Genomic DNA, 14,412 nt, shown 5'->3' with positions numbered 1-14,412 from the left:
ATGGTGTTTACATTTGACATGACGATGGTTTGTGTGTATTTATTATGAGATTGATTAGATCAAATTTACTTTGGTAAATCCCTTCAAAAACAGATGTCAGCATTGTTAGCATGTAATGTGGGTTTTGTGTCATCTTTTAGGTTAGCGAGTATGACAATGAGTTTGGAGTATTTGCATTGAATTGATACCAGTTAGTGATTCCTCTCATCACTGTGAATACGATCATTTTTTAAACATTTATATGAATCATTTCTAAAGAGTGAAAATGGAAAGGCTTCGTATGGGAACAAAACAGACAATGGACGTTTTGGGTACAAACCCTTCATCATCACAACAATACACAAATAAACGTAGAAAACAAATAAAATAATTTATTTGTTTTCCACGTTTATTTGTGTATTGTTGTGCTGACAAAGGGTTTGTACCCGAAACGTACATTGTCTGTTTTGTTCCCATACGAAGCCTTTCCATTTTCACTCTTTCGTTAGTATTTTACAATCACCGGAATCAGGCAGCCCCTATCGTTTTCTATGAATCATTTCCCGCTCTTAACATTGGGAAAGAATTCTACAATAAATGAGTTAAATATATAAGATATTAAATGCAGAAAATATATCTCTGTGACCAAATAAAAAGCTCTTTTACAAAGTCAAAAAAAGTTTTGTCTATTAAGACAATAGAAAGTGAGTTCAAATTTTATTCAACACTTGAATCATAAATTTTGAGTTGATCGACTGATCATCACATTCTTTGAACTGGCACCATTCATGAACGGACAACTATGCTTGTAATATTATAAATACGAATTACACGGCTTCTCTATCAAATTGGTACGCAGTAAAAGTTATATGAGGGAGGGGGAGAGAGAACTCAATATACTTACGCTTTGCCTGCGAAATTTTATTGTAGTGGTTAGTCATGTGATCTAGCACCATGTACTGAGTCGATAGCTTGCAAGCAGTTGGTGCAAGAGCTAAATAAAAATATGGGAAATTGGGGAAGAGGTGAAGAAAAAACACAAAATGCTGTTTGTATGATGTATATGAAAAAAATTGCAGAGTACAACATTTTATGATAAAAATTCCAAAAAGAAGAAATCAGTAAAAGCCTTTTTCATTTTTTTTTTTCAACAAAAAAACCCCCCCAAAACAATTGAACTGAATATCAATAAAGTACAATATCCACTAAATAATTTACAAGGGGTTTCCAGCTAACAGCATAATGTTCCAGTGTATACCCGGGATAACTGAAGTCATTCAAGGATTGGTGTAGAACGTCATGTTATACATGCAGAACAGGGAGGATGTCTGAGTCACCAGAATATGGCTCGTCTACTGGGATGGTCTCATGACGATCAACTGACGAACTTTTGTCCCTATGATGTGCATTTAAACACACTCACCACAAAGCAGTGATCCATTGAGGGTACCCTTCAACCATGTCATTTGTGCAGACCTGGGAAGGTGTCTGAGTCGCCAGAATGTGGCTCGTCTACTAGCATGGTCTCGTGACGATCAACTGGCAGACTTTTGCCCCTACGATGTGCACTTACGCACCCCCACCACAAGGTAGTGATCCATTGAGGGTACCCTTCAACCATGTCATTTGTGCAGACCTGGGAAGGTGTCTGGGTCGCCAGAATGTGGCTCGTCTACCAGCATGGTCTCGTGACGATCAACTGGCAGACTTTTGCCCCTACGATGTGCACTTACGCACCCCCATCACAAGGCAGTGATCCATTGAGGGTACCCTTCCACCGTGTAGTATTGAATGGCTTTGTGGGGTAGAAGCAAGACAGTTAAGAAAGTTGATACAAAACTTCTCAAAGTCTTCTCGAAACCGGGAGAGAAGTTGCCAGGCTTCTGTGTATGAGCAAGAGGAGACATTGGATGGCTGCAAAAAAAAAGGTCTAGAATCTACCTAATAGTAGCCATGATTCATCCTTGGGGACTTTTCACCTGTTCCACTTATACACGCTGTGGCAAAGAACCTAAAACACAGAGCATCTGGTTGAACATTGCATTGTGACGAGGCTACTGGGCAGGTTCCCATCTGTACACTAATTAGTAAAATGTTTTGTAATTTATGGTCATCATCATATCTTGTCGCACCAGTGAGTCAGCCAGTCCCGGGCAGTCTGGTTGCATTCCCTCAGGTCAGCATTGGTAGAAGTGAGGTCCCAGCGAGCATTCGGACAGGATGTGGTCCATGGTCTGTCTGGGGTGACCGCATGGGCATTCAGTGCCCGGTGAGATTTTCCATTTAAAGAGGTTGGTGGCGGTGTTTCCCACCTTTGCTCTAGGATTGTAACCTTTCTTCCACCGGGCACTCATAAAGGTTTTCTTGTCTTTGGGGCTATGGAGGATTGTGAGGTCATTGCTGGCCGCCCATTCCTCAACAGCATCTCCGTCAAGGTTATTTTGCTCATATCCCCATATAGTGTTATGGCTGTTAAAATCTCCAATGATCAGGGTTGGTTTTCTATCAGATAGATTCATTTGGGGCCACTTGAATGGGGTTAATGGGGGTTTGTACACAGATATGATGGTAATCAGTGTTGTTTCTACTCTGAGAATCTCAATGTCATTTTCTGAGTGGTCATCGCTTTTCAGTATGGTAGATTTTTCTCGAGTGCACATGGCACTTCCAATTTTTGGTGTTCGTGGTGTATTACTAGTTGCATGCCAGGTATTGCAAGGTGGTTTTGAGTCTTTGTGGGTTTCCTGTAAGCAAATTATATCTGCTTTTAGCTCTGTCAGTATCTTGCATTTGGTATGGGAGATTCCTTGTGTTGAAACTTACAACATTGAAGTTTTACATTGTCTGGGCCGAGGGGCTATCCTTTTACCGCCCAATTTATTCTCTCTGGTCACGTTGTGTAGCAATCAGTCTCCTTCAGAGAAGGATTACAGGAGCACGACGTGAACGTTTGCTACTTGCTCCCGTAATTTATGGTGAAAAAAACAACAACGTGGCTTTTGATTTATTTGGCGTCTTTATGAGAATAAGGAATAAAGAAAATCTCATATGACTGCTTAGTTATAAGATAGTGTAACGATAGGCTCTTTCATATACTATCATGACTACACACATGTAATGTAATTATGTTGAAAAGAGCAGAAGAAGAAAATTTAGAAAATCTAATGTTTTGTATTTCCAGTACAGCCACTACAAAATGTATGTGTGTAGTCTCGAGTCGGAGGCGACGAGAGGAATCTTTCAATTTGAATGCCAAGTAACTAGAACGATTTCTGGGTAACGCTGCTGTTCCAGTTGAGCACCTTGCACTGTATAATCTATGATAATTAAATGGGTACAAAGAACATCTACATCTACAATAAAAACTTACAGCTACTCTTTAAACCAAGGTTGCCTTTGAGATGAGCCATCTGTCAAAATTGGACCAAAAGAAAAAAGAAAGAAAGAAAGAGCAACATGGTTAATACTAAAATATAAATAAAAAAGTGTTGTAGTTTCATTACAACAACAACAAAAAAAGATAAAATGAGTTAATGATGAAATAATGAAAAGCAATGATAATCCTCAATTGACGTTCATCAACAAAAAGTTGTCAGCTTACAAATTTCATAAGTAAAAGCTAATATTATATTGTGCAATATGTAAAGCACCAACTTTTGCTAGGAGATAGCTACCAATAGTATTCCACTTTTGTTTCATTCTGTATTATTTTCTTTTCATTTTTGAAGGCGTGTATGGAAATTCTGCTTGACAAGGTAATCTCATAAAAGAGAAAAGTAAGCTTTCAAAGAAAGTCTGTCAGAATCAAACCAATGGTCAAGTCAAGAAGCAATGTAACGGAACTAAAAATAAAGTGACAAAACTAGTGCATAGAGCAAGAAGAGACTATGACACATAAACACCACAAGACGACAATTAAACGTTTTGACATGCTCTGGTGTAAAGAAACAATGAAAGAGAAAGAGAAAGAGAACAAAGGCAATCTTTCTTCAGCTTCTGCAATTTAAAATCTCTCATCACTCTTTTGAAGCAATATAACTCACTTATGGATACTTATGTATTGTTTCCAGCACAGGTCCTTTTAAGTCCTCATTGCTGGACTCTATTTCTTCATCGTCTTTGTGATTTAAGTTTCTTCTGATTTTGCAAGCTATGGTGCATTAAATTTGTAGTTATAAAAGACATTCTGGTCTGACCAAAATTTGTCTGGTCTATTCTTAAAGGTGTTTAGGGGTTTTGTACTCACTACAAAATATGACAGACTGTTCCATATTTTAGTTGTTTTCACATTGAAACTGTGTTATTAAGGGTTTTTATTTTTTTTTTACATTGACTGCGTGTTGATGGAGGATTGAGAAATGATGATTTATATGGTTTTATATTGAAAATTAACATTTTTTAAAAACATGCCATAAGCACAGGAGGTGTTATATTCTACTTTGGCACGGAATAAGGCATGCTACTGCCTATAGCCTTTGTTGGGTTGTGAATTGTAAACAACTCATGAGAAAATCAGTTCTTTGCTGTTTTTTCTTTTGAGTGAACGTATTTTTATTTTGGCCACCTCTATTCGCATTAGTACTGCGAATAATTATTTCCTCTATTCACAGCAGTACTACGAATAATGATTTCCTCTATTCGCATTAGAACTGCGAATAGTAGATAGCGCCAGTATTCATTATTCGCAGCAGTACTGCAACTTGTAGATGTCATTCATTTCAGTTATTTGCAGTAGTACTGCAAATGTGGGTTCGTTCTGTATTTGCAGTAGTAGCCTTGGAGCCTAGAGCTTTATTGTATAGATGATTGGGTGCAAAATATAAATAAACTACATAATTATTATTATTATTATTATCATTATTATTATTATTATTATTATTATTATTATTATTATTATTATTATTATTATTATTATTATTATTATTATTATTTATATTATTTATTATTATTATTATTATTATTATTATTATTATTATTATTATTATTATTATTATTATTATTATTATTTATATTATTATATTATTATTATTATTATTATTATTATTATTATTATTATTATTATTATTATTATTATTATTATTATTATTATTATTATTATTATTATTATTATTATTATTATTATTATTATTATTTATTATTATTATTATTATTATTATTATTATTATTATTATTATTATTATTATTATTATTATTATTATTATTATTATTATTATTATTATTATTATTATTATTATTATTATTATTATTATATTTATTATTATTATTATTATTATTATTATTATTATTATTATTATTATTATTATTATTATTATTGTTATTTTATTATTATTATTATTATTATTTATTATTATTATTATTATTATTATTATTATTTATTATTTTAAAATTACATTTTATATTTGCGTTTCCTTGACGATGATGATGTGTCTGTTGTTGTGTAGTGATGGTGGTGTTGATATGGTGGTTGTGATTGTAGTGGTGGTGTTGATGATGTAGTAGTGGTAGTGATGATGACTATAATGATAATGATGATGATGTAAATGATGGTGGCGGTTCTGTAGTTTTGATAACGATGTGGTTGCTGTGGCAGTGGTAGTAATGATGATGTGATGGTTGTGGTTGTAGAAGGGGTAGTTTATTGGTGGTAACTTCTATTATTTGCAGGAGAAATGAGATATGATTCATGAGCAACGCCGATAGTGTGTGCGTGTGTGTGTGTGTGTGTGTGCGTGTGTGTGGGTGAGGAGAGAGAGAGAGTGAAAGAAAGAAAGAAAGAAAGAGAGAGAGAGAGAGAGAGAGAGAGAGAGAGAGAGAGAGAGAGAGAGAGAGAGAGAGAGAGAGAGAGAGAGAGAGAGAGAGAGAGAGAGAGAGAGAGATATTCCTGGAACTTTATAAAATAGATTTAAGTAACTGTAAATAATACAATAAACGGGGACGAAACCATTCTCATCAAAGTAATCTGACAGATAAGCTGATAGATTTCAAGATGTGAATGAGAGATGAGGATGGGAAAATTTTCATGGATTGGATTGGGGTAACAAAAACAAAACAAAACACGATCTTGTCGAGTTTCAGAATTGAAGGAAAAGTTGAAACGTTCAAAATCTCAATTCTAAGTCATACAAAATGTTTCAATCATCCCTCCTCTTCTTTCCTTCTCAAACTAACACACTCTCATTCAACTTCAAGCCATTTCAACAACACGCCATTTTGAACAGAAAATAGTGTTGTGTTCAGTGAGGGGACAACGACTAATTTTCAGAGGGGGGAGAGCGCTTCTACTACTGCGAATAGTGATTCCGCCGTGAAATCACTATTCGTAGTATTAATGTGAATAAGCACTTCGTTTTATTTTAAGATTTAAGGTGCAGTGAATGGCACTAGGTACTTTGGTAAACGTCCATTTGGCCCTCCAGCAGGGAGCTGATAAATGGCCTAGTGGCTGTGACCCGATTTTTTGGACTTTTGAGTGATGGGTCTCAGAAAAAGTTCAATAGATTCTTTGTTTATGGATGGATTTTAATGATTTATGTCTTATTTTCTTCAGGAGAAATTACTCTATCGTTTGGTGTAGTTTATTTTAAAATCAATGACAATTTAGTATAACTTTTGATTATGGATAAAATAGGGTATAATTTAGCTTTGGATAATTAAAAGATTAGAACTTGGTAAATCAAAATTTCATGCTGGCACGTTTATATAACATCTTAACTTTTTTATAAAATTAAATTCAGGGCAAAGTTGTATACCGCATCCATGAAATTCGTTCCAGTAAAATCCCTACTCAAATCTTAGCGGCCATTTTAGACCAGTTTTGAAATCCAAATGGTGGTTACTACCGGAAATGCAACAATTTTCAGGTCACAAAGTCCGTCAGTAAATAAAAAAGGCAAATAGAAGACCATTTTTCAGCCTTTAAACTAACATAACTTTTTTTCTGCTTATCTGATTTTCACAATTTTGGTATCATTAGAATCGTGTTGAAAAGCACTTTAAAATGATATAGGTTTCATTGAGCTCAATCCAATTTGAATTTTTTACCAAAGTACCTAATGGCACCATCTCAATTATTGATTATCATTATCATTATCAATACTGGAATTACCAGTCTGTTGTCGCAAGATTATGGCTGGGCGACCAATTCCTGGCAATTCAAAAATCACAAAAAGACGGGGGATAATGTAAGCGCTATCTGTCTGTGTATGTTGAAAAGCCCTTGAGTGTCGATATGAAAAGTATGTTGATGCATCTAAAGCTGCCTCGAATGACAGCGCACCCGTTGTTGTTTACGACGACGCCAAAGAATAAATATCTTGATTTATTACATAGCCCTGCAAATCGTGATGTGTTTTAAACTTAAGAACATTTATAGTAAATATCAATATCTTATATTGCAAGACAAATGATACATACATTGACCATTATCTTTGAATCAGGAGGTTTAAATAGCGATGTTTATCTACGATTCCCGTCTAGACTCGTCCTCCGCCATTTTGGTTACCATAAACGCCAGCAAAGAGAATGAAAAAGAGGGAGGGGGATATGAGGTTCAGTACACCATTAACGTCGTCATAATCCGAAGTCATTCTCCGACCCTTCGTTTGTTTGTTTTTGTTTTGTTTTTTATGACGTCTGTAATTTTGTTAAAAATTTTGTACAACAATAAAAATTAAGGAAGATATGCTGGTAATTATTTAAAAATCACAGGAGTTTTTCTTTATCTGTCGGGAGTTTTCCAATGTTAGAGGAGTATTTTTGGTGCATGAGGGAAGAAAGAGTTTCCTAAAATATTTTAGGAAGAAGATGATAATGTTTTGTTTTTTTCCCCATCAATTTTGATTGCTTAGTGAATGACTATTAAGAATATGTAACGCAATGGAAATAGCTTGGGTATTACGAGACTCTGTTACAACAGCAAAATACAGCATGTCCCGTTAGCCTTGTTATAATATTGTATTGTATAGTATTATTATTATTATTGTATATAGTATTATACAGTGATTGCGTCTGGGGGATAAAACGAGCATTAAAAGGTTTTATTGAAAGAAAGATGCATGTTTTGAAGTAGCTTTGGCTATTAGAAATCCCGTCGTATTTACATTGAGGATCGACAACAGAGTCTGTAGGTATTTGATCGCCTGGCTCTCGAAGAAAAAAGAAAGACTAAAGGTCAACGCAGCCGAATGACAGCTGTCGACGGTTGATAAGCATTTGGGGTTTAAAATGATTTGGCGATGTTATGATTGATAGAAATATTTAAGGTGTTATCTGTACCAACGTGTGGTTGTGTTTGTGTGTGTGTGTGTGTGAGTGTGTGCGTGTGTGTATGTGTGTGTGTGATGTGTGTATGTTTCTGTGTGTGTGTGTGTGTGTGTGCTTGTGTGCGTGCTTGCATTAGAGCCTCATTGATTAATCTAAAATGACAACAATAAACAGTGGCGTGATATTTGCGGTCAACTAATTTATTACACTCTCTTTGGGATAAACAATGTGTCACGTAACGAAGATAATTATAAATCTGGGTTATGATTTCACACCACAACAGAGCCCGTTCTTGTGTAAATTTAGTATTGGTTAAAAATCTCTTTATTCATCCCCAACGAGAAGATTGTCTTTATGATAATTTCCAAAGGAAAATGTAAAACATTGGTTATCGCCCTCATTTTTTCGAAACTAGATTATTGTAACTCCCCGCTTGTCAACTTGTCTCAGACTTCTATAAAACAATTACAACTACTGCAAAACAGTGCAGCAAGATTCGTTTTTGGCAAACGAAAATTTGATCATGCAACCCCTTTGTTGGCTTCTCTCCACTGGTGAGCGCACATATTACAAAGCAGCGGGTCTTGTCTATGTGTTTGACTGGTACACAGAGTTGCCAGATTATTTTTCAACAAAATGCCAGGGGAAGACTCAAAAAATGCCAAAACACTCAAAAAAATGCCAAAGTCTGTTGACTCCCACCCCCACTAAGAAAACTACTCACTTTTGAAAGACAATTTACTATCATATCCTGGTGGCTTGCGTGTTTTCTTTTCTTTTTTTTTTTTTTTTTTTTTTTTTTTTTTTTTTTTTTTTGAATTATACTAAATTTCCTGTTGGGGTAATTTTTTTACCCACAGACTACTAAGTGGAGTGCTAAACCACTACACCACGGTTGGATTTTAAGAATGAAAAAGAAATACATTAACATGAAAGGTAAATACGTAAACAGTTAAATAATTATTGACAATATACACGAGTTTTGCAGGAGATTCCCAGAAAACTTACGAGGATACTTGTCGAGGGCTGAATTTGAGTGAATATCTGAGGGAGGCAGGGCTAGTTCAGGGTGTGAGTTTTAATAGCAAAGTTTTCCGATGTGAAGAGATTTGTTTTTACGCGTTTAGAAATAATTAAGAAAATGTGTCATTTGAAGTATAATATACAAGAAAAGAAAATGCCAAATGCAAATGCCAAATGCCAAATGATTTTTCTAATGCCAAACGGTTTTCAAAAATGCCAGATTTTTAGAATCTGGCATTTAAAATGCCAAACTGGCAACCCTGCTGGTACAGCACCGGTCTATCTCACAGATCACGTGGTCATGTGTAAATTTGAAAATTACACTTTAAGATCATGTAATCACCAGACGAAAGTTTCGGCCCCAAGATTTGGAATGAACTACCGCGTGGTCTGAGGGAGTGTAAGTCTTTACCTGCCTTTAAAAAGAATCTCAAGACACATCTTTACTGTATTTGCTTTTATTGACGCTATGAACCCTTGAGTTGGCTATGAATTCATTGCATATTGTATAGATAGTATGCAGATGACGTCACTCAGGCCTTTGTTATTGTTTTTGCCATCCGCGTTTGTGAGTTGTTCTCACTAAACTGTATTAACCAGACTATAAAAGTTCATGGTTACACAGAGTTTGTGTGTTGGTCCATTATATTTCCGGATGGCAATGTTGTGAACTCCCTGGCCAAGCGCATTCTATCTATATATATATATATATATATATATATATATATATATATATATATATATATATATATATATATCTTTTTTTTTCTTTTTTTTTTTCAAATTTGATAATTTTTATTGTAAAGTGCCCAGAGCTTGTGTTGTACACGAGAATGAGCTCTGTACAAATGTGTATTATTATTATTATTATTATTATTATTATTATTATTATTATTATTATTATTATTATTATTATTATTATTATTATTATTATCATCATCATATTATAAGATTTAAATAAATCAGGCGTTAGCCGCAATACAGTACAACTCGGGCTAAATGACATATCAAGGCCAGACACCATGACAAGGAAATTGAAGCGTAGCCTTTGCAAACTCATAGTTTGAAACTGACCAATCAATAACGTCAAAGTACAAATCTGCGACCACCAAAGCAACTCACCAGACTGTGCGCTAACCTAAAAGGTGACCCGTCGTCTCAATGCGGTATTAAGTTGACGTGAAAAAGATGCCACATTTAATAATTGTTTTAAAGTTGAAAAGATAAGCAATAAGATTTCTCAGATTTGGTCATTTCAAGACACTACACTTATTATCCTCAACAAAGCATGTAAGCGTATCCCAGATGTCATATTTTGTCTCTAAATTCAATGTTGAACATATAAATCACTCCTTCAAAATACCGTTTCGAGGCGGAGGGTCACATAAGCCTATGTCAGTGACATCGTATAGATAGTATGCGCTTGGCTAAGAAGCTCATAACATTGCCATCCGGAAGTATAACTGGCCAACACACAAAACTGTGTGTATCCATGAACGATTATAGTCAGGTTAATACAGTTCAGTGAGCATTACTCATAAACGCGGATGGCAAAAAACAATAACAAAGACCTGAGGGTCGCCATCTTCGAACTATCTGTATGAAGTCCTAGGCCTATGTTCATAACTCCTTCACGAACAATACAGTCCACATAAAACCAATAACTCATGATAACAATAAAATGTTGACTTAAAGCGAAGTTGAGCTTAACCGTTGCCAATGAAAAAAACAAAACAAAAACAAAAACAATCCAAAAAAAACGCACATAAAAAGTGGGATTTAAAAAGGTATTTTTAAATCGCATTTTGCCTGCTGAGCTCATTGAATAACAAAGAGGCCATCTAATCCAATTTATCTGGAATTTCTTGCTGAATTAAAGAAAATAGTTAACAATAAAGAATGGAAAAAGAGACCATTGTCAGGTGTAGACTTAAAGCGAGAGATGATAAAAACGATTTGACTTTTCGCGAACTGTCGTGTATTGGAATTAGATCAGCATAATATTATTATCATCAATGACACGATTCACGTTTGTTCGTAGCCACATGTCTGTTTGTAGGAAGTCAGCCATTCAAATCAAAGAGGTTAATTTATGCCGAAATTGACCTTTCCAACCCTACTATAAATAGTTCGAAGATGACGTCACTCAGGCCTTTGTTATTCTTTTAACATTGCCATCCGCGTTTGTGAGTTGTTCTCACTAAACTGTATTAACCAGACTATAAAAGTTCATGGTTACACAGAGTTTGTGTGTTGGTCCGTTATACTTCCGGATGGCAATGTTGTGAACTCCTTGGCCAAGCGCATTCTATCTTTAGACAGTTCGAAGATGACGTCACTCAGGTCTTTGTTATTGTTTTTTGCCATTCGCGTTTATGAGTAATGCTCACTGAACTGTTTTAACCCGACTATAGATAGAATGCTCCCCGTGTGGTGTCCGGGGTCCCTCAACTGAGAGGGTCAAGAATAGCCCAACACCAAGCCAGCGTGTCGTAAAAGGCGACTAATGGTGTGTGATTCCCCCATCTTTGAGTCACCTGGTCCTCCAGGTTGGGGGTTGGCAAAGGGTTAACACCCCTTTCCGTTAAACTCAAACCGTTACAGAAACACAGACAGACAAACTAAATCCTTTTTTTAGCTTGGGCGACCGAAGAGTTTCTGGAATTACAGAATTTATGAAGGCCAACAGACAAAGCCGAAAGGACTCTGCTGACCCGATGACGTCTTCGCCAAACAAGCAGCTTCGAATTGCGTCGTGGAACGTTCGCACCATGTATGAAGCAGGAAAAAGCTCTCAAGTTGTGACTGAGATGAGAAGATACAGGCTGCATATACTTGGAGTAAGCGAAACCCACTGGATACAATCCGGACAGAAACACCTCAAGTCTGGGGAGAAGATTTTATATTCAGGGAGAGGGGACGGGATTCATACACAGGGAGTAGGAATAATTCTAAGCAAGTTTGCCCAGAAGTCACTGAGAGGATGGGAACAATGCGGAGAAAGGATCATCATGGCGTCCTTTACAACACGGAGTAAGAAGATCAGCATGAACATTGTACAGATCTATGCCCCAACAAATGATGCAACAGATGAGGACAAAGATACATTTTATGGTCTGCTACAACAAGTCATTGACAAGTTGCCAAGGAAAGACATCAACATATTGATGGGAGATGCTAATGCAAAAGTGGGACAGGATAACGTAGGCTATGAAGGTATCATGGGACGTCATGGCATGGGAGAAATGAATGATAATGGAGAGAGGTTTGCAAATTTCTGTGCATTCAACAGTTTGGTGATTGGAGGATCAGTGTTCCCCCATAAGAGGATCCACAAAGCAACTTGGGTCTCACCAGATGGTGTGACAGAGAATCAGATTGATCATTTTTGTATCTCTCGTAGATTCAGACGTTCATTGGAAGATGTGACAGTACAGAGAGGGGCAGATGTTGGATCAGACCACCACCTGCTATTGGCAAAGCTTAAGCTCCGACTCAGAAAACACGGGGCCAGATCACATACAAGAAGAAAATTCGAGGTGAATGCACTTGATGGGGAAAAGAATGAGGAATTCAAACTACAATTGAGTAATAGATTCCAACCTCTTACTGAGCTCGAGGAGGACATAGATGTAGAGTCACATTGGGCAAAGATCAAGGAAGTCTACATAACAACTTGCCATGAGGTATTGGGGGTAAAGAAATCGGAACATAAAGAATGGATAAGTCCAACCACCTTGGACCTTATTGAAAAGAGGAGAACAAGGAAGGAACAAGTGAATGCAAGCCGAACAAGGGCTTCAAGACTGGATGCACAAGAGCAGTATCGAGCCATAGCTAAGGAAGTCAAAAGATCTGTGAAGAAAGACAAGGAAGCATTCATGAACAGACTTGCAGAGAAAGCAGAAGCAGCAGCGACTGGAGGACACATGAGGATCCTTTATCAAACTACCAAGACACTTGCTGGAAAATATGGGAAACCAGAGGTACCAGTCAAAGACAAAGATGGGAAAACTATTTTTGGAAAAGAGGCTCAATCTGAACGATGGAGGGAACATTTCAACTGCCTTCTGAACAGACCACCACCAGACAACCAGCCAGAAATTTTGCCTGCAAGGAATGAGCTACCAATTAGCTGTGATCCACCATCGATAGCAGAGATTGTGGGTGCCATTAACAAGATGAAAAGGGGGAAAGCTGCTGGACCAGACCAGATTCCACCGGAGGCTCTAAAAGTTGATGCGAAAAGAAATGCTGAGGCCCTGCACCCACTATTTGAGAGAATCTGGAATGACGGGATATTCCCAAAGGATTGGAAGGAAGGACATCTTATCAAGCTTCCAAAGAAAGGGGACCTCAGTAATTGTAATAATTATCGAGGCATCACTCTTCTTTCTATCACAGGAAAGGTTTTCAACCGTATTATTTTAGAGAGAATTAAGAATGCAACAGATGCTAAACTGCGGGACGAACAGGCAGGTTTTCGGAAAAACCGTTCAACCACCGACCAGATTGCCTCTCTGCGAGTCATAGTAGAACAGTCTATAGAATGGAACTCTCCTCTTATTGTCAACTTTCTGGATTACGAGAAGGCTTTCGACAGTATTGACAGAGCAACATTGTGGAAAATTCTGGCACATTATGGACTCCCTGAAAAGATAGTAAACCTCATTAAGGAAATGTATGAAGGATCAAGTTGCAGGGTTGTACATGAAGATCAGCTTACTGACAGCTTTGAAATTAAGACTGGTGTCAAGCAGGGATGCTTGCTCTCACCATTCCTGTTCATCCTTGCCATTGATTGGCTAATGAAGGAAACCTCCAAAGGGAGAAGAAATGGGATACAGTGGACCCCCTGGACACAGTTGGATGATCTGGATTTTGCAGATGATCTGGCTCTTCTGTCCCACACCCAGGACCAGATGCAAGCAAAAACCACAATTATAAACAGCCTCTCGGAATCAATTGGTCTAAGAATTCACCCTGCAAAGTCAAAGGTATTGAGGATAGGTACGCGTCAAAGGGAGCAGATCAAAGTAAAAGATCAGGAACTCGAAGATATAGACACTTTCTGCTATCTCGGAAGTATAATTGACAAGGATGGAGGCACGGAAGCAGAGGTGAAAGCACGAATAGGAAAGGCACAGG

At 36.8% G+C, this 14,412-nt stretch overlaps 1 protein-coding gene across 2 annotated transcripts in view; it reads right to left on the bottom strand.

Moving 5' to 3' along the window:
• The window catches only part of LOC144971322 (spermatogenesis-associated protein 7-like), a 28,544-nt gene extending 21,042 nt beyond the window's left edge, over positions 1-7,502 (bottom strand). Inside the window, exons 1-3 of one of the 2 annotated variants that reach the window (XM_078911984.1) lie at positions 7,393-7,502; positions 3,350-3,389; positions 884-973 (exon numbers count right to left, since the gene is read on the bottom strand). In XM_078911984.1, coding sequence (XP_078768110.1) covers positions 884-973; positions 3,350-3,389; positions 7,393-7,401 — 139 coding nt within the window. In that variant the 5' untranslated portion in view covers positions 7,402-7,502. Of the gene's footprint in view, positions 1-883; positions 974-3,349; positions 3,390-6,102; positions 6,160-7,392 lie in introns of those variants that run through there. The other variant, XM_078911995.1, reaches the window with a different exon arrangement.
• Positions 7,503-14,412: the final 6,910 nt, after the last annotated feature.

This window comes from Berghia stephanieae, chromosome 1, assembly GCF_034508935.2.
Source record: "Berghia stephanieae isolate SIO BIC M18660-M18661 chromosome 1, UCSD_Bste_1.3, whole genome shotgun sequence".
Taxonomy (NCBI): domain Eukaryota; kingdom Metazoa; phylum Mollusca; class Gastropoda; order Nudibranchia; family Aeolidiidae; genus Berghia; species Berghia stephanieae.
Note: the sequence above shows the minus strand (reverse complement) of the source record. Positions and strands in the feature narration are given on the sequence as shown.